Source organism: Protopterus annectens, chromosome 7.part1 (assembly GCF_019279795.1).
Source record: "Protopterus annectens isolate FY-2018-M chromosome 7.part1, PAN1.0, whole genome shotgun sequence".
Taxonomy (NCBI): Eukaryota; Metazoa; Chordata; order Ceratodontiformes; family Protopteridae; genus Protopterus; species Protopterus annectens.
The window spans coordinates 497,629,747-497,656,398 of NC_056740.1; the positions used below are offsets into that span (position 1 = coordinate 497,629,747).

Below are 26,652 nucleotides of genomic sequence, written 5' to 3' on the forward strand. Positions count from 1 at the left end.
TCTATAGCCCAACTCTATGTGCCAGTGGGGAGTCTTATTGGGGATCTAGAGAAAGAGGGAGAAACCAGCCCCGGTCTAACTGTGATCTCTGTGTGCTGTTAAGGGAAATTGCACTTGATGCAGAGAGCTACATCTGGAAAAACAGTGTGTAACTTATCATCCTCCCAGTGTGTACGTGCCCCACTGTTGCCAGTAGTGAGGATTGAGGCTTCTTGATTACTGGGCCAGTGGTGGAGCATCACAGTAGGTACTAATAAAAGAACAAACATTTTCTAAGGTACAGAAGGGGAAAAACTCTAAACATTTAAAGATAAAAATCCGGGTGTGTACTTTAGATGGGTTTCTACTCCTCTTTCCTCCTCATTGCTTACTTTAATTTTATTTAGTCTTGAGTATAAATTTGCTGCCATTGTGTGACAGTCTCAAACCCTTGGTAGAAATGGTTTATGGCTGTAAGCACCACTGAAAGCATTGCTGATTTAGACAAATGATTTACTGCTGACTTACATGCACATTACTATGTCTGAGAGGTCATGCATTCTCCTAGTTTACCTTTATGCATTTTTTTTAACAGGGTAAGACATCCAAACATCCTGCAGTTGGTAGATGTTTATGAGACCAGGAAAGAATACTTCATCTTTATGGAACTGTAAGTCCAGATTCAAGAGCAAAGCAGAGAATCTTAGCATTCTCATACTGATTAATTTTCTGTTTTTGGTATAAAATGATGCAAAGAGTACCTGCTGTTATTGTGATCACTATAATATTATTTTCCACACTGGCATATGGAAGTGCAGCAGATATTTTCACAAATGTTTTCCTCTCACAAATTTTAACATCTTATAACCTTACCTTGCTTGTTGGTACTCATCTCAGATAGATGGCATTCACAAGTTACGTGAAAAGAATGCAGACATAACACTCAGAACATCCACTGATGCGTATGCAACTAGGACCAGGAAACAGAGACACATACACAACACACACACACACACACACACACACACACACACACACACACACACACACACACACACACACACAAACACACACACATAAACACACACACACACACACACACACACACACACACACACACACACACAAACACACACACATAAACACACACACTCAGATAGATGCACAAAGGCACATAAACACACATGCAGGCAAATGAGACCCCCCACACACACACACACACACACACACACACACACACACACACACACACACACACACACACACACACACACACACACACACACACTCAGACGCATACACAAAGGTACACAAATATGCACACAGATAAATGAAACCACACACAGTCTCACACACACACACACACACACACACACACACACACACACACACACACACACACACACACACACACTGTTCTGTACAAATTCAACATTAATATGTGTTTGAGTTGCTATCTTTGAAAGAGACAAATTGTCATAAAAACATACTTGTTGCTGTTGCCAGAGGCATACTGTTCTCCTTTGGAGTTACTTGGCATGTCTGTGATGGCTTTTAAAATAAATAATGAACTTAATACAACAGTTAAACTAGTATATAAAGAGTACGCGTATGTTAAAAACTACTAAACAGGTTTTCATTTAGTAAATCAATACATTTTCTAAAATTATATAAGATAATATAATTTTCAGAATTAATTAAATTGTGCTGCGCTGATGCTGTTTGTACATTGTTTCCAGGGACATATGGCTGATGCTGTTTATACGTTCTTTCCTGGGAGGAATGGCGGATGCTGTTTGTACAGCGTTTCCTGGGAGGCATGGCTAATGCTGTTTGTACGATCTTTCCTGGGAGGTGTGGCTGATGGTGTTTGTATACCGTTTCCTGGGAGGCATGGCTGATGCTGTTTGTACGTTGTTTCCTGGGAGGTATGGCTGATGCTGTTTGTACATTGTTTCGTGGGCGGTATGGATGGTGCTGTTTGTACGTTGTTTCCTGGGAGGTATGGCTGATGCTGTTTATACATTGTTTCCTGGGAGGTATGGCTGATGTTTGTACGTTGTTTCCTGGGAGGTTATGGCTGATGCTGTTTGTACATCGTTTCCTCGGAGGTATGGCAGATGCTGTTTGTACATCGTTTCCTCGGAGGTATGGCAGATGCTGTTTGTACGTTGTTTCCTGGAAGGCATGGTTGGGAGGCATGGCTGATGCTGTTTGTATGTTGTTTCCCAGGAGGTAGGGCTGATGCCATTTGTACATCGTTTCCTGGGAGGTATGGCTGATGCTGTTTGTACGTTATTTCCTGGGAGGTTACGGCTGATGCTGTTTGTACATCATTTCCTGGGAGGTATGGCTGATGCTGTTTGTACATTTTTTCCTGGGAGGTATGGCGGATGCTGTTTGTACATCGTTTCCTGGGAGGTATGGCTGAAGCTGATTGCACATCATTTCCTGGGATGTATAACTGATGCTGTTTCTACATAATTTCCTGGGAGGTATGGCTGAAGATGTTTGCACATCATTTTCTGGTAGGTATGACTGGTGCTGTTTATATCTTGTTTCGGAGAGGTACGGCTGATGCTGTTTGTACGTTCTTTCCCAGGAGGTAGGGCTGATGCCATTTGTACATCGTTTCCTGGGAGGTATGGCTGATGTTTGTACGTTGTTTCCTGGGAGGTTACAGCTGATGCTGTTTGTACATCATTTCCTGGGAGGTATGGCTGATGCTGTTTGTACGTTATTTCCTGGGAGGTTACGGCTGATGCTGTTTGTACATCATTTCCTGGGAGGTATGGCTGATGCTGTTTGTACATCATTTCCTGGGAGGTATGGCTGATGCTGTTTGTACGTTGTTTCCTGGGAGGTATGGCTGATGCTGTTTGTACGTTGTTTCCTGGGAGGTATGGCTGATGCTGTTTGTACGTTGTTTCCTGGGAGGTTACGGCTGATACTGTTTGTACATCGTTTCCTGGGAGATATGGCTAATGCTGTTTGCCATCGTTTACTGGGATGTATGGCCGATGCTGTTTCTACATCATTTCCTTGGAGGTATGACTGATGCTGTTTGTATGTTGTTTCCAGGGAGGTATAGCTGATTGTCTTTGCATATTGTTTCCGGGGAGGTATGGCTGATGCTGTTTGTACGTTTCCTGGGAGGTATGGCTGGTACTTTTTGTACGTTGTTTCCTGGGAGGTATGGCTGATGCTGTTTGTATGTTGTTTCCTGGGATGTATGGCTGATGTTGTTTGTATGTTGTTTCCTTGGAGGTATGGTTGGTACTGTTCCTACATCGTTTCCTGGGAGGTATGGTTGTTGCTGTCTGTACGTTGTTTCCTGAGCTGTACGGTTGATGCTGTTTGTACATCATTTACTGGGCAATTATGGCTCATAGTTCTTCATGAATTCAGTTACTGTTTGTGTCCACAGAATTATGCAGGTGCCTACAGTAAAAGTACATTATTTGTTAATTTAAACGAAGGCAGTAAAAATAGCTAGAAGACAGAAAGACGTGTTACTGTTACTGTACATTTCTGCCGAGCTAAAGCACAAAGATGATTAGATTGGTTAGTTTAATTATCTTGAAAATAACACATTTTCCCATACCACCTTACTTCTTAAAGCAAATAAAATGATTATAAAAAAAAATAGGACTTGACTGCAGCTTAGAAAAGCAGGTGAATCAGTCCCTAAGAGTAGAAAATGCTCATCACATTATGTATGAGCTCGGAAAGATTCAGGATACTTGACAAACACTGAACTGGATTTCTTTTCAGAAATTCTGAATTTCTAACAATCATGAAAAATACTTAACAGGCAGCAATTCACATTGTATATCTGTGCATAAAGACACACACTCATGCACACACTTGCACACATACGTGCACGGTAACAAGTCCATCTCAATACAAATATACACATTTCTGTGCCTGCGAGCACACGCAGACACATCCATACTTTGATTACATTTCCTTTTTTGAGTAGTTTTCCTGTCAGTGCATTTTATTTTTCTGCACTTCAGTGCTTATTTGTTTGCAGAATGATTAGTAATCAGAGTTTTGAGTGCATAGAACTTGTGATTTGAAAAATTTTATGAACTTTGAATTTTCTGTATTGCAAATTATTGTCTACTACTGGAATGCTTTAATATTAACTTCACTTTTGAAAAGATAGATAACATTCTTTTTTTCTCAAAGGGTTGCTGTGAAAGATTTGGGGGGGGGGGGGGTGATGTACATCACCTGACTTGTTCATGGTCTTGCAGTGACCCAGGAAGAAAAGTGAGATGAACACACTGACGGCTTTGAGAATTACATTTAAAACTTATGGTCAAATTCCACTGTTTATATTAGGATCCTTTTTTAGAAACATCTTCACTTGGATGTATGAAATAATGCTGAAAATAAAATCATAAACTTGATCAGCTGAGGAACTTGAAACCTATGCTAACTTCTAAGTGCAGCAATGTGTGAAACTGGTATCTTAATTCACTCCATTTCTCAAAGAAAACAACATCATTCTTGCTACTGTGCCCACAGAGAAAGGGGTCCCTTGTACCCAGAGTAGCTCTCCGTCACAGCAGGCAAACTGAGTATACCCGTGTGGAAATGGAATAGAATATAAAATGCCCTGAAAGAATAAATACCTGACTCATATTTCACCATCCTTTTCAGGTTGTCCTTGTGTTTTGAGTTTTATAAATTGATGTATAGGAAGGCATGGCGAATGGCTTTGATTTTGCAAAATGGACACAAGTGGCCCAAAACTATTCTTTTGAGACAGTGCCATGGAGGCACACCCCCACTACTACCACAGATTCAAGTGTATGGGGGAGGGGGGGTCGAAGGAAGGAGGAACAGAATTATTGCACATGTACCTGGCCTGCAAATGTTAATTCTTTTCCACATCACAAGGTGTAGATGGTGTGTTACCACTGCAGGGGGATAACAAAGCCTCCTTTAGCACTACAGAGCTAATAACAAGGATGTAGCCAGGCATATACCAAGTGCATCCTGGTATACAGTTTTTTTTTTCATTTTTTTTTGTTATGTTTAATATTTAATAGTATTAAATCCAAACAGAATCCACGGAAAGGAGAATCAGCCAACAAAAAGTGATGATAAATGAAAACGAAGACTTTTATTTGACCACAAAACCAAGTAAATCAAGCGCTTTCGCCTGGTTAATACCAGGCTTTATCAAGATAAAAAGGAAACAGTGTAACATGGATTTAAATGTAACACTTGTAGTCACATGATATCTTGATTAATTAATCTAATAAACAGTTAAAAAGACATTGTTCAAAAAAACATTTGAAAGAATTTCTTAAAAATATAAATTAAAAGTTCCTTATTGAATAAGAACATTACTTAATGTATAAAAAATTTTATAAAGCTGTAAATATTAAAATTAACTATAAATGTTTATAATAAATGTAATAAAATAAATATATACTTATAACACCTAATGAAGTTATTTTAAACCCATCATTTAGTTTTGGTTATAACCTAGCCTTCCTAAGCCTGAGCACACTAGTGATGTTGATGCTCTCATTCAAGCCAGGGGGCCATGCAGCATTCAATCTAAGTTGCCATAGGAGCTCTCTGTACTCAAGACGTGTCTCCCAATCCCCCCCTGGCATCTTGTGTCACCTGTTCAAGTACAACAAATTTAAGCTGCATGTTGGGACAGGCAGTAAGATGCTTATAAAAGGTGTTGGTTTCTTTCTTCTTGGAGATGTCATATACATACTCATAAATTCTTTTTCTTAAGGGTCTCTCCGTCTTCCCAATATAAAAACAGGGACATTGGGTACATAATCCTAAATATACAATGCCTTTAGTCCCACAATTGTAATAACCATCCGAGTCAAACCTGAAATTCCTAGATGGGCTGTATAAGGGACTGTCGTTGAATATAAATGCACACTGTTTGCATGCTCCGCACTTGTATGTACCCAGTCTACCAGAATGATGTCTATGTTCTATGTATTGTTTTCTTTCAAATAACCCTTTTAAATTAACATCTCTCCTTTTCACAAAATTGGGACACTTCTGTATTATATTCTTAAAATCTTTGTGAAGTGTTAAAACAGGCCAATGTTTCAACACCGTTTGTTCCACCTGCTGGGAATCTTTAGAAAATGTGTATATGAAACTATTATGGATATCAAATTGCTCAGGTTGCTCACTTTGCTCAACCACCTGCAAACCTCTACCCAACAACGGAAAGTATTTATGTTCTCTGTTTTCAGTGACCTCTTGAGCCAATTGATTAACTAGAGAAGCAGGGTAACCTCTTTCAAAAAAAAAGATTTTTTAAAAAATTCACTTCATCAAAGAAATATTCATTAGTGCTAGACATCCTGGATGCACGGATGAATTGGCCTTTAATAATGCCTTTCTTTTGATGGAAAGGGTGGCCGCTGTCAAAAATCAGGTATGAATTAGAAAAAGTGGCCTTCCTATAAAGTTTAGACTGGAAATTCTGACTATTATGGTCCTTGAGCAGCGTCACATCAAGATAATTTCATTCTTCATTACTAACGGTGTAAGTGAAAGATAGAAATTGTGTGGTGGAATTAATGTAACTCATAAAATCCAAAAGATGGCTCAGAGTCCCATCCCACAACAAACAGATGTCATCAAGGTACCGTTTGTAATACACTATGTGCTGAACCCAATGAGTAGCAAAAATAAAATTCTTCTCCCAGTGGTATAGCACAATGTTAGCGTATAGTGAGGCACAGGATGCACCCATTGCTACACCCTTCTTTTGCCTAATGGTTTCACCGTTGAAATATATGAAATTATTTTGGAGTACAATCTCCATAAACTCCACCAACAAACTAATGATGCTAGAACCAAGGCCAGATTGAGAAACCAGGATCTCATTAAACCAGTCTAAACCAGTGGAATGTGGAATGCTAGAAAACAAATCCACAACATCTGTAATAACCATCAAAAGACCAGGTTTATAGAAATTACATTCAATATCTCTAAGGAAATCCCAGGAATCCTTGCAAATGTAATGTAAAGTAGAGGCAAATTTTTTAGTAGTATAGTCAATAAACTTGCCCAGGGGTTCTGTAATACCACCTGCACCTGAAACAATGGGTCTAAACTTCAAAGGGTCCAGTCCTTTGTGGGTCTTAGGTATCCCAAAGATCACCGGAATTCTGGGTTTGTTAACATACAGGTAGTTGTATAACTTCTCGTTAATTGCACCTTGTAGCAAATGGTCAAACAGTGAAAAATTAATCTTGGAATAAGCTAGGTTTACCTCATTCCTAGAGGTCAACTCATATTGTTCAGTGTCATGCAACATATTATAAAGATAGGTGTCATAAGCTACAGTGTACATCAAAGCCACCCCACCTCCTTTATCGGGTTTCATTACCCTGACACCCTCAATTCTAATTAAAGTAATTAAATGTTGCAACTTAGGGTCTAAGTTGGTATAAAGAGAATGGGGTTTAATAGAAAACTGTTTCCTTAAATCCCTCTCAGCCAACTCCTCAAACACTTTAAGAGAGGGGTGTGTAGGGGGGTTGAAGGTACTAGCCCTTGTAAGTCCTTCTTGGACATAGGTTGCCCTTTAAAGTACAGTGCAAGGTTTAAATGCCTAACAAATAATTTCAAATCAATCAGAACGTTAGTCAAGTTCAAAGAACGTAAAGGCACAAACTGAAAACCCTTGGTAAAAAGGTCAAAGAAATTGTTGGTCAATGTTAAGTCAGTATAATTATAAATAGTGAAATTGTCCTTCTCATGTCTGCTGTTGGTATGACATACCCCTCCCCCCTGGTCTGCCCGGGGGATAGTGAAAACCCTGAAAAGTACTTTTGTTCCCTTTTTGGGCTAAACGCTCGCTTCTCCTAGGTAAATCTGCAGGCAGTGTGGATACATTATGTACATTGTCAGCATCATCGACTCTGTCTGAAACCTGCCCCCTATTTCTTCTAACCTTACCCGGTGTTGGATAAGCAGTTCCCTTTCTGTATTCAATGAGGTCTCGTTCTAACTTTCTTATTTTACGGTTGACAATCTTAAGACAATATTGGTCAACCTCATGAAAAATGTTGTCATAATTCTTTTTAATACTAATAAAATTCTTATCATTAACCAAAGTATCATTCAATTTATTAACTTCATTCAGCAAAGAGTCAGCCTTGGCTTCGTAGTCCTTAATCATGAGGTCAAGCATTTCCAAGTCTGCTCTGTCAAAGATGTCAACTAGAAAAGGAAAAGAAACAGACGGTAACGACCGTCAGCTAGGTTCTATAAGGCAGCGATGAGACACCGGCTCGGACTAAATAAAAGCTTTAATAAAACACTTCCAAAACTGTAACATCCACGTTAAGCGCTTTCATCTGCTAAGCATGCAGACCATCAGAACAAATAACTGTGTATCAATACGCTAATTTAAAAACTTTTTGGCGCCAAATGTGCTTCACAAATTTAAAGTGCAAGTGCTAATATTTAACAAATAGATAAATAAACAATTAATAATATATATATAGAACCTGACATACTTAATCTAACTCATCAATTTACAGATTATATATATATATATATGCAGTATACTAATACAATATAATATACACTAATTTAAAATAAACATCATATTATTCCTACAATAAAACTTTGCTGTAACATCTAATGTGACTTCACATGAGTGTACTGCCCTGTCATTACTTATAAAATACTGCGTGAATCATATATTTATTCTAATGGTACTTTGTTATCAATAATTGTATGCATAAACTTATTAACATACCTTATATCTAGAAAATAAATATTACCATATAATGGTAGGGGATGCAAAGAATTAAATATAAAATGAAATAAGTTTTATTTCTAATTTTATATTTTATTCTTTACATCCCCTACCATTATATGGTAATATTTATTTTCTAGATATAAGGTATGTTAATAAGTTTATGCATACAATTATTGATAAAAAGTACCATTAGAATAAATTTATGATTCACGCAGTATTTTATAAGTAATGACAGGGTAGTACACTCATGTGAAGTCACATTAGATGTTACAGCAAAGTTTTATTGTAGGAATAATATGATGTTTATTTTAAATTAGTGTATATTATATTGTATTAGTATACTGCATATATATATATATATATATATATATATATATATATATATATATAATCTGTAAATTGATGAGTTAAATTAAGTATGTCAGGTTCTATATATATATTATTAATTGTTTATTTATCTATTTGTTAAATATTAGCACTTGCACTTTAAATTTGTGAAGCACATTTGGCGCCAAAAAGTTTTTAAATTAGCGTATTGATACACATTTATTTGTTCTGATGAAGTCTGCATGCTTAGCAGATGAAAGCGCTTAACGTGGATGTTACAGTTTTGGAAGTGTTTTATTAAAGCTTTTATTTAGTCCGAGCCGGTGTCTCATCGCTGCCTTATTGAACCTAGCTGACGGTCGTTACCGTCTGTTTCTTTTCCTTTTCTAAAGATGTCAACTAGTTTATTATTAATATTTAATAGTATTCTGACTGTGCAATAAAACTGGCTTTGTCAGTTTGAGCTGGTTTTGTACCCAGGATAGGGTGAAGTCATCAAAAGCGCAAAGTAATCTCTTTCTCCCTTGTATCTCCATTCAAATGCCACTTTCCATAACGCAATTCCAGTTTGTTAGCTCTTCCTACTCCAGTGATCATGTAAAAGAAAGTGTGAGAAAGAAAACAAAAAACAAAAAGACTTAATTCTATTTGTACTCAGTCCAATTCACAGTACTTTTGATTTACATTAACATGCAGTTGTAAACAGGATAACGCTTCCCCCCTTCTCCTGACACAAAAAGTAATTTTCCATAATCACAAAATGACTGGCAAGTTGACCAAGTTTGCCATTTTAGGTATGGCAGCTTCACTGGAAGTTGCTCTCATTGTAAGTCTACCCTGATTCTGAAAGACTTGCTGTCAGTGTAAGTGACCTACTTAAGTGTAAGGCCTGTCTATAAACAGGCTTACACTGGGGACCAGATTCCAAAACACCTGCACTCAGTGTATGTGGTCACTTACATTGAGAACAAGCCGTTTGGAATCGGTGCCCATTTTAATTTTCTCCATTTGTGGGCATTATTAAATCAGTTATAAGAAAAAAATTCAAAGGCATCTACCAGCACTGGCCCTTTACTTAATAAGTTCATTCAATAATCCATATTTGTTCCTAGGAAAGGCAGGAACATTAAGCATATTCTAGAGAGGAACAACAATTGTGATTATAAATTCAGAGCATGGCCCAATGGCATGTTTAAATGTGGGACATGCAAACAATATAAGTTTATTAATAATTAAACAAGTATTCATGTATTTAGTTATCTACTGTACTGAACAATTCCATTGTAACACTAAGGGACTGGTATATTTAACAAGCTGTGTCACCTGCAAAGTTTTTTTTTTTTATGTAGGTAAGACAGAGAGACAACTGTGCACCAGGATTCATGAACATGACAGTAACATCAGACAGAAAGAAAGATGCAAGTAATGCTCTCAGTAAGCATTCTCAGGAGTGTGTTACTTTTAAAATATTTTAATTGTTATATTGGAAAGGGTACTTGAATCGGTGAGAGATAGGAAGAATAGACTGGAGACGGAGAATTATTTTAGCATCTTAGTTTTAATGCTGCAGGAAAAACCCAGATTAAACTATTATATTTCTACAAACAGCATGCTCAAATTGTGAGATGCTAAACATTCAATTACATTTGATATGCTTTTTTTTCAGGATTTTTTAATTAGTTTTATTTTTTACTGTGCTAATCTCCATTTGTTAAGAACACGGTCATTCTTTTTCTTCATATAGTTGTATGAGCTGATCAGCAAATTGTCAGTTGACATGTTGTTAAAATATAAAAGAGATATGTTTTACTTCATTTGATTTAAAGAACTCTGTAAGAAAGTAAGACAAAAGCACTCAACAATGTTGTTGTTGTTGTTTGTCTTTCGGCTTTTTCCTGGTAAGGGGTCGCCACAACGGAACTCCGGTTCGCTAATGATTGGCAGTAGATTTTTACGAAATGCCAAGGTGCCAGCTCGACGCCCAACCTTCAATGAAGGAACGCCCATTTACGCACGCATGTCTTTCGAACGCTACCCAACCTCGGGGAGGACATGCAGACTCTACACAGAAGGCACTCCCAGGCCAAGCCAAGAATCGAACGGGAGAACCTCTTGCTGTGAGGTAACAATGCTACCGCCGTTCCACCGCAGAAACCAACAATAATAAACATGTATTCAATTTGGTAGTTCCACTGCATTGGCATTGTTTCTGGTTATTAAATGTGATGCAGAAAGCAAAGTGGCTCCAACCGACAAATATTTATTTATTTATTTATTTATTTATTTAAAATTTGGTAAGTGGGTAAGTAGGTTGGTCAGTTGGTTGTTTTCATTCATGTCCCAGGCTCCAGAGGAGCTAAGTACATAATACAATAACATAAGTAAATCAGTAGTAAAAGTGAAAATGCATCATTCATCTTGCAATAACAAAAATGCATTATCTAAAGTAAGTCCACATAAAAAGGGTACCGAGGAACAATACCCTTGACAATATGTCAAGCAACATGGAAATATGTTCAATATTTTCATTATTAGCATGAAGTTTATTTATTTGCATTCATTTTCTGGGGTAGAACACTGATCTCCATAGAACCTTTTCAGACTCAGCTTGCAAGTGGAGTCTGGTTAAGTGATTTGATCAGAATCACACAGTGAGACACTGGAGGCTGACAGAATCAAACCTTGCACCTCTGAACCACAGGAAACAGCTCATTAACTGCTCCTTAATCCTCTAAGCCAACTATAAGATTTTTCTAAGTCCAGTGATGCCTATATATATATTCCAGTAAGTCCACACTCCTACATAACTTATCCAGTGTCACAAAAGCAATTACAGGTACTTTATTCTAGTAGATGTTCCTTCAGCTTAGGGAAGTAAATATTGTGGAAAGAAATAGCCAGGGAATTGTTATGGCTAGGTTTGTATAGGCCCTATGGCCGATAGCCTAGTACCAACCTATGAGCCTATGAACCTTGAAGCCACTCCATGTTAGTTGAAAACATATTTCTCTTGGTAGCTGATTCCATGTTGTTGGCCCAAGTTTAGTGAAGGCCCATTCTCCTATGGTAGTGTTAAAACATGGTTACATCAAAGTAATACAGTCATCCTGACTTCCCATCACTAAGTATGATGATTGTCTAATTTGTAAGGCTAATTTTAGTGCTAGATGCCAGTAAAATCTGCAGGAACAATCCTCAGCATGGAAAATGACAAAGCAGTGATATTTAAACAACTAATGACACTTGATTTCATGAGCTCTGGACATTAATGTGTTAGCATTTTAGACAAGGACCTTAAGGAGGGTAACTTGAGAGAACAAGGTCCTCACAGTTTTTGAGAAAGTTTCAGGGAACAGGACCAGAGAGGAGGAACAGAAATTTTAATGAAAGCACATATTTGGTTTGGACATGCTTCTTAGGATGGACTGAAGAAGTGCTTTGTAGTGCATGAAACAAAGAACAGATTGTTTACCATTGCAAGGTTTGCCTGATGTTGTGCAGACTTAAACCTAGACCTCTCACTGACGCTCCTGCATGCTTCTGGCCTCTAGTATAATGAGACCAGAAGGGAGGTACATGATTTTCCGTCTGACATTTGGTGAATGCATACGATTAATCAAGTTGCACATATCAGCACAGGAAGCAGTATGAACACAGAGAGGCCATAACACTGGTCAAGATAAGTAGTCTTTGCCCAGTAAACAAGCGTGGTTCACTTCTGAACTTATTCACTGGCAATGGTGTACAACTCAATAGTGATGTCATTAGACAAATGGTAGGGAACTTCAGTATTGAAACTTTGACCATAGTAGCATATAGTCTCTATAACAATAGACTCCTAGAAAGATACATTCAGTCACAAATAGAAATAATGTTAAAAGTAAAACTTTGTTGTGCATGCGACTAGAAAAAGGCATTAAATTGGGGTTAAATGACAAAATATTCTGTGCAGCATTTCTATGGTTACAGTTCATATCAGCTTGGGTTTGGTCAAGTCCCAAATCTTCTGTCTGTTCTGATTCATAAGATGTTCATCGTGTTTCACTGTTGCAGTCATTACATTTGGGTAATCTGCTGGCAAGTTGCCCTCAGTCGGCCTGATTAACAAAGTCTTGGGTCTTGTGTCGGTTGCTGTCCCTTCTTCCATGACGTCAGGTCATCAGGGATATAAAACATGCAACCAATGCCATTACATCAGTCTTTCTTGTCGCACGGTGCCCGAAGCAGAAGCAGTTCGCAAGTGCCGGTCGGCCAACTCCTGAAATTTTCATTTTCAAGTTTCAGAACGGAAGTCTTCAACTTAAAGCTAAGTACCCCATTGGGGAAACTTTTTCTTGCTTCTTACCGATGTCAGTAAAAGTTAATAATTTTATTACTTGTGGGAAGCAAATACCTCATAAAGATTTTCATTTGTAGTGCATTCCTTGCCTAGGCCCTGACCACGATGTACCTTGCTGTCGGTTTTGTGCTTTATTTAATCAGCACACTATTCGTCGTCAGTACATTTTTGCATCAAAACATTTTGGTTCTCGGTTTAATTACCCAGAAATGGCATCGGTTAGCCATCCGACTACCGGAATACCAAAAAAACGCAAAGAAAAAGACAGAGACAGGCTGTTGAGGTCCAAAACTGCCGACGACGCTTCTCCTAAGCCAGTCGCCAGTTCTCTGGTACTCAGTGAGGTGCTTTCGCAGCCCCTGATACCCGCTACTTCTGATTCGCAGGCCTCTACTGAGACCCATTCAGAGTCCGGTATGCCGCGTGATTCTTCACATATGGAACCCGCGGATGTCTCTACCTTGGATGGGTCCAGAGCCGCTGAGCAGGCACCAGCTTCTGAGGGTGTATTCAGGCCTACAGACTTGCATATTAAACCGACTCCAACTTCAGTACTAAGGCCTAAATCTCGATCTATGTCTAAAAATCCGATGCCCAGGCCACATGTTCAGGCCCCTATTCCAAAAAAACAAATGATCAAAATGGCTGAAGATTTAATTACTCTAATCAGGGGTAGTCAACCCCCCCCCCCCTCCAAGAGGCCTAGGACTGAATTTGACTATGAATCTTCTGAACAGGACTCTGTTTCTTCTGACTCTTCTAATGACCTGCATTTGTCCATACCTACTTATGAGGATTCTGATGCAGAGGATTCCATTCCCTCTGCTTCTCCACCTGAGGATTTCTCTTTTGGGGAAACTTTACATACCTTAAGGGAGCATTACCACTGGGAAAGTCAGGATTTCTCTGAATCCAAAAAGAGGCTTAGGGATTTCCTTCTTCTTCCTCAGCATAGGCCTTTGGCTATACTTCCTGTGCTAGATATTGTTGATGATGTGTTTTCGGAATCCAGTATGGCCCCTGATTCCTTGCCTCCAGCCCCTAGCAAACCAAACAGGTACTACAGGGTTCCTGAGTCCCACAAATTCCTTTTCAAAAATCCTGTTGCAGACCCTGAAACCATTTCCCAGGGGCCCAAGGGCATTAAGGATTCTACTGCTGAAAATCGTACCCCTTCTGATAGAGACTCCAGGGCGCTGTATAGATGGGGTAAAAAGGTTTATACTTCTGCAACCTTAGCAATCAGGGCTTTAAACTGTCAATTCCATATGCTAAAATATCAACATCATATCATGGGTCTGCTTAAACAGAAAATTATGTTGATTTCTGACTATGTGGAGAATAAAGATTTGCAGGATTTATTGCATTCAGCTGAACAAGTTGGCAAACATACTTTGCAATGTGGTTTTGATTCTTTAGAGGCCTCTTGTAGGGCTGCTTTTACTGGGTCTGTGCTTAGAAGGCATGCTTGGCTTAAGGAACAATCTCTGCCTGATCATGTTAAAGCAAAACTTTTGGATGCTCCTTTACAGCAGGGCCGCTTATTTGGCAATAAGGCTGAAGAAGCTAAATCTATGCAAACTGTGAAATATTTCTTACAAGTGCAACCTCCTAGATTTAGTAGGCACTGGCCTACTAAGAACTGGTCCTTTCCAGCTCCTTCCAGAGCCACTACGGCCAAACCCAGACATTCCAAACCCACCAGGTTTCAGTCCCAAGGGACTTTCAGAACTAAGCAATGGGGTGCTTCCACTTCCAAATCTGGAAACAACAAGACACCACCCTATGGTAAACAGTCTCAATGACTTCCCTTTGAAATGACCAAGCGCTTACCTCTTAACCACCCCTTTGGGGGAAAACTGGCTCTTCATTCAAGAAACTGGCAACTTATAACCCAGGACAAACGGGTTTTAAATATAGTGTCCCAGGGATACAGATTTCATTTCCACACGCTGCCAACTCCAAAAGGGTGGCCAGACCTGCCCCCAAATCAGTGGGCAGAGGTTCAGAAACAACTACTTTCCCTCCTAAACATGGGGGCTATTCAGCTAGTACCACAAGAGGAAAAGGGACAAGGTTTTTATTCCAGACTTTTCCTGGTACCCAGAAAAGACAAATCATGGCATCCAATTTTGGACCTGTCTACTCTAAACAACTTTCTGAACATTCCAAAATTCAAGATGCTGACCCTTCACCAGTTACTTCCTATGCTAGGCAAGGATGCCTGGTTGGCAACTCTCAACTTAAAAGAGGCTTACCTTCATATCCCAATCAGGGTATCTTTCAGAATATTCCTACACTTCAAAGCAGGCTGCATGCATTATCAGTTCTCTGCACTGCCCTTTGGCTTGTCTACTGCGCCCATGGTATTCACAAAGTGCCTGGCTCCAGTAATTGTATTTTGCAGGCAAAGAAATATTCAAATATATCCATACCTGGACGATTGTCTAATTCAGACAGAAAACCAGGCCATTCTTCTAAAACATCTGGCATTTGTAAAAAGACTTCTAACCTGTCTAGGGTACACCATGAATGAAAAGAAATCTCAACTGGTACCCTCTCAAAAAATTACATTCCTGGGTGCAAGCTTGAATACAACTGCCCAGATGGCTTTCCTTATACCAGAAAAGCAAATTCATTTGGTGACTTACTTCAAACAGGTGGCCACAAAAACCCTGTTATCTGCAAGGCAAATACTGCAAGCCTTGGGGTTCATAGCCTCATGCATTCTACTAATTCCATATGCAAGACTGCATATGAGGAAACTTCAGTGGTACTTAAAAAGTTTATGGAGTCAACATTGTCACAGCCTGGAAACAATGATTCCTATCATACCTTGCCTGTGCCTAGAGTTCCTATGGTGGGCAGAGGCCTGCCACCAAAACAAGGGACTGCCATTCACACCACCCCCTGCCGCCCAAACCCTAACTACAGATGCCTCAGACTATGCATGGGGGCTCATCTGGCAGGGAAGTGCATTCAGGGCAAATGGAGCCCAAATCAAATGCACCTTCATAGCAATCAAAAAGAAATGTTAGCTGTACAGAATGCACTGACAGTCTTCATGGACTACCTTCATCCAGGACAATTACTGATAAAGATGGACAACACCATGGTTATGTGGTACATAAACAAGTATGGGGGTATACATTCCTACCCCCTCTGTAGACTAGCCATGGCATTGTGGAACACGGCCTTGAGCTACCAAGTACAGCTACAAGCGCAATTCCTGCCAGGAAAACTGAATGTTCTGGCAGACGAACTATGCAGAAATCTCATGGAACCTCACAAATGGAAAATGGAACCACGGATTTTCAACATGTTGACATGCAAATGGGGGAGCCCAGACATAGATCTTTTTGCCTCACCCCAGAATTATCAGCTGGACAAATTCTGCACAAGAATTCATCACAAAAAAGCTTGGAAAGTGGATGCTCTATCATTCAGCTGGAAAAACCTATCCATCTATGCTTTTCCCTCTCTGCCTCTGCTCTCCAAAGTTCTACTAAAAGTCAAACAGGACAAACCAAAAATGATTTTGATTGCTCCAGACTGGTGCCACCAACACTGGTACCCACTCCTGCGCAGTGTGTCACACATTTCTCCTTGGCACCTACCTCAGACACCTTCTTTACTGTCTCAGCAGGAGAACCAAATTCTGCACACTCAGCTCCAAACATTGAATACTGCAGCTTGGCTAATCACTTAAATTCACCCTTAGCATCTCTCAGCAAACCTGTGATGGATGTAATTTTGGAGGCGAGAAGACCTAGTACTAGAAAATCTTATGCTGACAAATGGAAGAGATTCTGTGCCTGGAACCAGTCTCAAGGAATGAGCACAGCACTGCTCAATTTACCTCAGATTTTGCAATACTTAACTGAGATGCTTCACAAGGGCCTGTCTTTTTCTTCCATAAAAATCCATGCCTCAGCCATTTCAGCTCATTACAACACAGACCCCCCCTCTTCTCTCATCCTCTTCTAAAATAGTATCTCAGAGGGGCCAAAAACTTGAGACCACCCAGGAGAGTTCCAACCCTGCCTGGGACCTTAACTTTGTATTGGAGAAACTCACTCTACCTCCTTTCGAGACAGCTGCAACTGCAGACAAAATTTCTTTCCTGGAAAACAGCCTTCCTTTTAGCAATCACTTCAGCTAGAAGGATATCTGAATTACAGACCCTTATGGCAGTGGAGCCTTTCATCATCTTTCATGCGGACAGGGTGTCACTCAGGACCAATCCATCATTCATGCCCAAGGTGGTATCCAGTGTGGCTCTTAATCAGTCCATTCATTTGCCAACTTTCTTTCCCAATCCACAGAACAAGGGAGAGGAGATTCTGAATTCATTGGATGTACACAGACAACTTAGATATTACTTGGACAGGACTAAATCTCAAAGAAAATCTGAACAACTGCTGGTAGCATTTGCTGCAGGGGCAGAGGGGAAGGCTATTTCAAAGCAAACCATTTCTAAATGGATAAGCCATTGTATTCATTTCTGTTATAAGCACCATGGAAAACCTATCCACCAGGGGATCAGATCTCATTCCACCAGGGTTGCATCTACTTCAGCAGTCTTTCTCAGAGGTGTTCCTACCAGGGATATTCTAGAAGCTGCTACCTGGAGTTCAGTTCATACTTTCACCAAGCATTATCACTTACCAATTTTCTCTAAATCCAGAGCTGGCTTTGCCACTGCTGTATTGCAGGGCCTTATAGCTGGTCCTAATGCTGTATAAATCCATCCTCCCAACCTTAGCTTTGGGAATCTACCCAAATGTAATGACTGCAACAGTAAAACATGATGAACATAGTACAGTTGTGTACACTTACTATAAATGTAGATGTTTGAGTGTATTCACTGTTGCAGTCCTGGTTACCCTCCATCCAGCCCCCTGTTTTTCTTTTACTATACCTCTAATTTCTATTATTATGCTTAAAAGCCTTTTTGGAGTATTTGCTTTTGTTTGGAGGTATATGTTTGTGTTTCTAATTATATATACATACACACACACATATATATATATATATATATATATATATATATATTTTTTTTTTTTTTTGTGCTCCCCATTTGGGGGGCACCTGACATCTGAGGCAAGAATAACTGATGTAATGGCATCAGCTGCATGTTTTATACCCCTGACAACCTGACTGAGGGCAGCCTGCCAGCAGATTACCCAAATGTAATGACTGCAACAGTGAATACACTCGAGCATCTACATGTATGGTAAGTGTACACAACTGTACTTTGTCTACTGTTGAAGGAACCCCAAGGGTCACAAAGAGTATAGCAGTGTAAGAACTTGTATCAGTTTTGCATGCATTGAGGAAACCATTTGTTGAATGTTTGGACAGAATCCGGAGAACACCATGGAAACAACTTCATACCACAAATGAAAGCTTTGAAATGAGAGACATGGTATAGTACAAAAGGCCTGACTGATACTAGTGGAAAGGACCTGGTGTTGCTACTGGGCAGGACAGTTTTGTGGTATTTTTGTGACATTGCATTATTGGCAGTATTGCAGTAAATGGGCCGTAAATAATTCATTTTCTAAGGGGTTACTAACAAAGTCAAGCAGAGTTATCTTTAATGCTTCCTGTTTGGTATTCAGTGCAAAATAGACTGTTGTACAAATTACTCATGAAACAAACATGACTATTTGGAAAATTAATTTTGCAAAAGTAACTCTAAAATTTCAACTCCTGCACTGAGGTAATCCCCAGTTATTCCACCTACTCTGACCTAGAAGACATCACCAACATTTTAGCAGATAAATTTAGTTCAAATGTCTCTCCTCTCACTACATTTAGAGTATACCACTGCCTATATTTATGTATTTATTTATTTATTTATCTATCTATTTATTGCTTATTGACATTTGTTTCCCGGGAAAGTCCACTGGGTCAGGACCCATTTTCAGTGGAGGCCCGGGGAGAAAAACTTCGTAATTAACAGTAAAAAATGTATACAGATGACAATTTTTAAAAAAGCAAAAAAGTAAACAAAAGTTAAAATAAAAACAAAAATAAAACATAATATACAATATAAGACTTATTAATATGAATCAGAAACTTATTTGAACTTAGATAACCGTTGGTATTGTAATATAAGCAATTGAGTTGTTTTCTCTGGTTTACCTTTACATCTTCGATCCCACTATGGGTGAAATGGCTTCCATGAAAACCGAAGTGCGAACGTCTTCAATATCGACTTCCGCATAAGCGAACGGAAAAACTTCGCCCCTTTTTGACCCATGGTAGCACTGGTGTGGAGGTGTGGTGTGGCCAGAAATGTCGAAATTCGACATATTTTCGAGATTTAAAATTTTTTGCGGATTCGGTTTGCTTAAATGAGTCGATTAAGTGGCTGGTCGATCATGTGTGATCGACGATATAAAGGTAAACTGTTTTCTCTGGCATTACATGAAACAAAACAAAAAGAACTAAAAGAAAAAAAACATGGCAGTTCTTGCTGAAAATGGTTATAGCAGTAATAGAGCTGATTCTGTCAGTGTAGAAAGTTATTTTGAGACTATGAAGCTGGCCTAGAATGAAACAGTCCTGGTTCTATGGTGGTTTGTTTGATTGACAGCGGCATTTGTGGTTGTCAAGGAAGTACATTTTTAATGTTACTTTGTATGTCTTTATACAGCCTATCTGGGTAATATGGGAGGGTAGGGAGTTCCACTTTTTAGCAATCCTGTGTGAGAACAGGCATTGCCCAGCTCTTTTATTGGGCCTGGTTACACTTAGAAGTAATTTATTGGAGGATCGAAGGGTGCTTGCAGGGACATAACTTGGTAATATTGATGACAGCGCTGGACAGTTATTTGGTCTATAAATTAGTTTATGGACTAGCATTAGGTGGGTGTAGCAAAGATAGTTAGGGAAATCCAACCAGTTCAGTTCATTGATTGCTTGGCAGTGGTGTGATCAGTTAGGCTTTCCTGAGGCGAATTTCACTATTTTATAATAACAGGACTGGAGCCTGTTGCTGAGGGAAGAGTGAAGGTTAGTAACGTTGGTGCTACCATAGAGTAAGGTAGGAATGAGTAAGGTACGTACCAGTTTTGTTTTGGTGCTTTTCTCCATGTAAAGTTTATGGCGATAAAGTTTGCCAAGTTTAAAGTGTTGTTTTCTTTATTGTGTTGAGAATGTGTGTTTCAAAGGTGAGTTTGTCAACAGTTGTAATGCCTAGTAGTTTGGCAGATTTTACTATTTCTATTTCAGTTCTGTCTATAGCATAGATGTTGAAGTCTATATCTGGTGCTTTTGAAAAGCATAAGAGAAGTTTTGTTTTTTTTGGCATTTAGTAGCAGTTGAGAGTTGTTTAGCCAAGATTCAATCTCTGTAAAGGCATTTTGGGTAACTGAGAGTAGGTCGGAGAAATTGTTTGAAGTAAAGATTATAGTCGAATCGTCAGCATATTGGATAATCTTACCTAGCTGTGTGACTTTGTGGAGGTCATTAATAAAGATGTTGAAAAGTAATGGACCTAGAATGGAACCCTGTGGGACTCCTGTGTTGTTTGACAGATAATCAAACTGAATGTATTGCCACTTTACAGATTGTTGTCTATTGTTTAGGTATGATGCAAACCAGTTGAGAGATGTGGGGCCATAGCCAAGTTTTAATTGGATCAGAAGTTTAGTATGTAAAACTGTTTCAAAAGCTTTAGAAAGATCCAGTAGGATTACTGATGTAGGGTGACCTGTACCTAAGGCCTTGTTGACAGTATCAGTGAAGGAGAGCAAGCTGTGCTTTTTATGCAATTTTTGTGCAATTTTTTCTTAATTATTCCATGTTATTCTATCAATTGTGTATGTGCCCTTGCTTTAGAGGACACCTATTGTGTTAGACCTCTACACGAGCAGCCCTGTTGCTGACTCAGGGAATGATAGACCAATTTGCCTCACCGGCATCATTTGTAAAGTCATGGTATGCATTATGGTGGAGCTCATAAACAAATATATTGGCACCTTACAAGCCCTGAATCCTAACCAGTTTGGCTCTGTGAAAAATAGGTCATCCCTACTAAATCTGATGAGTTTCTTTGAGAAAATCATTGAAACATTGGATGATGGCAAATCAGTGTGCACTGTCTTCCTGGATTTAGCCAATACTTTTAACATCATTCATACAACTCAACTGTCCAGATTTTTGAAGGTTATCTGGATTTTTGACTCATATTTTTGAGTCTGTTCATCATAAAATTTGTGGTTTTCTGGTAAGTCACTGAGGATTGAAGTCACTCAATAATGGCAAACATTGAAGGATGGGCGTCGGGCTGGCAACTCAGCACCATAAAAATGGGAACCTGTAAATGGTTCATCTCCCAGGTCCCTGCTTGTAAATGTTTCATATCGCAAGCCCATGCTTATACTTATTAAGGGCACCAGAACTTGTCAGAGATTTGGGATGCATGGCTAGGCTTAAAAAGGCCCTTGTGGTCATTAGCCTAGTAAACACCTATGAACCTATAAACCTATCCCTATTTTTGCACCTTTCCCCACAATGACTTTTAGCTTTGCTTAGATTTTTTGCACTAAGAGGTTCAGAGGTATGACATCATTCCAAACTCCTGTATAATTGAAAAACTGACCCAGTTCAGTATGGGTTGCCAGAAGAGGGTTACGAACACACGAGTGATGATATTTTTGCTGAGCTGGAGATAGTCATCAAAAAGCAGTGGGATATACAGTTTATTCTACTTTCACAATGACATACTGCTGCGGCTGTGACCTAAAACCATCTTCATGTATATGTCATGACATCGCGTCACAGTACTTCATGCAAACTGTAACATTGTCATGGGGCTCTTGGCTCATTTACGTGGGTTTATTATATGTTGTTTGAAGTTGTTAACTGTGGTATCATATCGGACTGATTTTCAACCATCATGCAGGAGCTTTAAACAATGATTGATGATTCAGATAACAGTGATATAAACAACAAGACACAAAGCATTTGTCAAAAATGTATATAAAACATCACATTTACACAAAACGAGTATTTGCTGTACATTACAGAAATTGCTTAAAGATGTACGGTTATGCATTTTGTCTAAATGTATCATTCTTACTAAATCACTGTCTGTGTCATGCCATTTCTTCTTATGCTTGTTAACCAGTCATTCGGGTATTTTGTACCTAGTGTAAACTCTTGAGAAAAAATGGCATGACACAGACAGTGATTTAGTAAGAGTGATGGTTACTCTCTAAATGAAATTGAGGGTAGGAAATTAGGTGAACTGACTTGTTTATGGTTATGCTGTTTAACTTGGGTTATCTTGATCAGGCTTTGCTTCAGTCTGGTGCAATTTTTGAACATATTTATTTATTCTTATGAGTTGGAGAATGGGGGGGTGCTCCCCGGATCTTTGGTCCCATCACAAAGACATTATGTCACAACACATCAATTTCTTCTGGGGCCTTTGTAGAGATAGACCATTGTTGGGAACACAATTCCAGTTATAATTACTTACTCATAATGAGAGTATCCCAGCCAAAAATGGGAAAGTGTGCAGTTTTGCTAGATTAAATAGTACTGCCCTTTGCAGGATGTCTTCACATGTTGAACTGGAAGGTGAACAAACTATAACATTTTGACATAAAAAGCATCAAGGGAAACACTTCAAAAAATAAAACAAATTCTTGAATCACCAAAAAGGAAAACAACTCTAATTGTAAGTGTTTTTTTCATTGAGGTAAGACCCCCTCATCCCTTTACCCCATGTGAGTGGCAAGCCCCCACAGCTCCTAAACAAATAATGCACCCAGAGGAGATTGCAGAAGTAAAAACTGCACTGACAGTGATTTCATATAGAAAGCAGTTGTCAGTGTTCTGTTGCTTAGTGTCCTGTGATTTGGTCACCTGACACTCAGGGAATGTAATCTCAGCCACCTGTATGTATACTCTGGAAGGCAGTGGGCTTTGGATATAACTGAACAGTGGTTTTAAGAATGGGGAGCCAATGTGATTAATCTGAATATTCTGTCTGATGTTGTTTGGTGGTAGAATATGTTCTTTTAAGTTGAAACTGATAAAAAAAGGAGTCTGTATTCAAACTGGTCTAGCAAGACATATTTTCCATATGCATTCCTACCTTCAGGTGAAGAAACTAAAAGACTTTTTTCTCTAAACTAAAAAAAACAATTTGTAACTTTTGGATTTGATTTACTCAATATGGCAGTTGAATGACAGGCGTTGGTTGAGCTAAATGCAGGGCACATGATATCTGCAATGGTTTCAAAGGCTAAATAATAATACTGTGCAAGTGCTGATGGGTAAAGCAGTTTATGCACAGTACTGAAGGTCATTGCTTTGTTTTTAATGAGTTAAAAAGATTTTTTATTGAGCAGCCATGTATAAGAAGAATGAGATCATCTTCCAGCTATTTTTAATGATCAATGATGAAGGTTTGATGCAATATCATCTGCATAAGGCATAACTGGAAGCTGTGAAAGTTCCATTAAAAACTTATTATAATAGAAGAAAAATGTAAAAAGAGCAAGTCTTGAACTCTAGGAAATGACTTAGTGGCTGCTACAGTGGTGTACATTGATAAAGTCCTGACTACGGCCCTGCTAACCGACGTTCAACTAGTGGCTGAGCTGATTAATGAAGTAGCAGGTAAGGGATGGGCGTGCCCATCCTGGCACTGGTAATGTGAGCATCCCTTGTGGTGACCTTATCCCTGTTAGAGACTGGGGGCATCGCACTGGGGTCATTTTTGAAAGGTGAAAGGATGGCGGACCTGCCATGGAGGCAGGAAGATATAATTCATACCCCTACTGCATGCTCACCCCTTGAACACAAAACACGAAGACCACAATGGGAGAAGAGGATTAAGGGGGTAGGCCTAACCATAACCCTCCCCTGGCTGATGGGCAAGACCCACAGGACACCCTTAGAGTCTGTAACTGGCCAGAGCTATATTGGAGTAAGTCCAGGGGGATGGAGAAGATGGCAGCCCAAGCACAGATGCTAGGCATGTAGTAGGAAGGCCATGGCATAATGCAAGGGAGTAAAAAGTGCTCAAAAAAGAAATGTCATAGTGCAAGTTAGTGGAAGTTGAAAGAGTGACACCTGTTTCCACAGAAAAGAACTTGTTCTAAATATAATTCATAGACATTTCATTGGCCTTGTTACTAATGTCAGGCCCTAAGCGATCCTCTAGAAGGCGCTCATGGCCTATGAGATTAAAGTCTAAGATTTTTGTAAGAATGAGTATTGCATCTGCAACATAGCCTTTAGCCATATTGAGAAGTAAATCATCAGTAACCATCCAAGGGTGGTTTACTGTCCAGAACCCAAACTTATGCCTGGATAGGACTTCATCAGCTTTTATGTGGGGATGCTAGCTATACCTTAATGTTTTTTAGCACTTTTTGTAGTGTAGGAAGAGTAAAACTGGGTCAATAATCAGATGCTGAAGTAGGGGACTTTTAGAAGAGGCCTGACAATTGTTTTTTGCCAGATAATTGGAGGAGTTTTGAGAAATAGAGAGGATAGAACTTTGTGAGCTTTTATGTGGGATTCTAGCTGTAAGCGGGTGTTTTTTAGTACTTTTCTTAGTGTGGGAATAATAAGACTGGATCAATAATCAGATGCTGATAATTGCTTTTTGTCAGATATTAGGGAAGGGGTTTTGAGAAATAAAAAGGTGAGAAATGTGGTTAAGGGATGAAGTAATGTGCTCTTTACAGAGCTTTATAAACAACAGTTTAAGACAATAAGAACCTGAGGATGTTGTTAGGAACTAATTTTCTCTAGAGTTTCCGTTTCTTGATGGCAGAAGACATAAAGCAGAGAAGCAAAAGGAAGGATATTGGACTGGGATTAGCAGGGGATGTATGGAGGGAGAGGAGGAATTCTCTGAATATATTGAACTAGTCCTGGACCACAGGCGCTCTGAATGTGCTGTTTCTGCTGTTTACAGTACTTTTTCTGATACATAATTTAATGTCATTCCAGATGTAGTTGGGTAGATTAGGAGTGTTGCTTAAGTGGTTTGTGAAAAGGAGGTCTTGTGGCACTGGACAGACTTTTTGACAAGAGTTTCTTATAAATAAGGGTCTATTACAAACATCTGAAAGTGGAATATAGTTCTAGATCGTTCATGTGTGGTCCCTGACTTTGGAAGGGATTTTAGTTCTTTTATCATCAAGTTTTGTCCAGTCTTGGCTTTTCAACTCCAGTACTGGGTAGGAAGTTTCACTACTGTAAACATTTAACCCATTTGCTATGGATGAGTTGTCCCAGCATTACAGGAAAAGCACAGATTTGTAGGTAAAAAAATAACTCAGAATTATTCTGTCATTTCTATTTTAACATTGGTATGAAACCAAATAAAGCAATCTTACGGGAATTGACATATGTCACTGTATATAAACTTGGTAATCATATGCTTCACATGACATTTGTTGTTACAGTGTAGCATTATACCATTATTGCAGTGATGGACTGTTTGACCTCTGCTCCGAAGACTGGAGGTAGTTAATGATCACGATATATGTGCAGTAATTATTATTGCTCAACTAAAAATCTGATATATTTTAACAAAAAACATGTTTAACATGACATAACATGACATAGTTTAAAGTAAGTGAAGTAGTGGAGTCAAATTCTGAGTAGGGTTGCACGGAAATGCCTTTAGCTAGAATAGCATTTGGAATGAAGCATTTTGTCATACTTTCAAGCAGTTAAAATTATGGGGATTATATTTGTTGTTAAGTTGCTCCACCATTCCTGATTTAGCATTATATGCCTTTTTCTAAACCTCCAGACTTGAATATGCCTGCAACAGGGTCATGCAGTAGTGGAGAAAAGGGTATGTGTTACTATCCCTGAAAGTGGTTTCAGCAGCAGTGGTGGTTATGCCATGATAGAGTCACTTATATTCAATAGTGAACCGCACAGGCATTCCTGTGGGTAGAATCACAGAGTTAGATCAGTTTTATAACTAAACATCATAATGTTAGTGTCAAACCTTTCTAATGAAATCCCAAAGAAGGGCTGATTTATCGGCTTTTGTACATAGGTTCCAAAACAGGGAGTACATATTCCTTCACAGTCACACTCTGATAGTTTACATTATTTGGAAGTTGTTGTAGATGTATGACCCTTCTCTTCAGTATGCAGAATGTACTAATAGACTAGAATAAGCATTTACTGAGCTGCCATTGCACCAAAATAACACATATACTGCAGCAAA

At 39.0% G+C, this 26,652-nt stretch overlaps 1 protein-coding gene across 1 annotated transcript in view; it reads left to right on the forward strand.

The window, feature by feature from the left end:
* Window positions 1-26,652, forward strand: part of CAMKV (CaM kinase like vesicle associated) — a 1,209,710-nt gene that overhangs the window by 623,198 nt on the left and 559,860 nt on the right. The window contains exon 4 of the mRNA XM_044078939.1: window positions 575-649. Coding sequence (XP_043934874.1) covers window positions 575-649 — 75 coding nt within the window. The remainder of the gene's footprint in view (window positions 1-574; window positions 650-26,652) is intronic.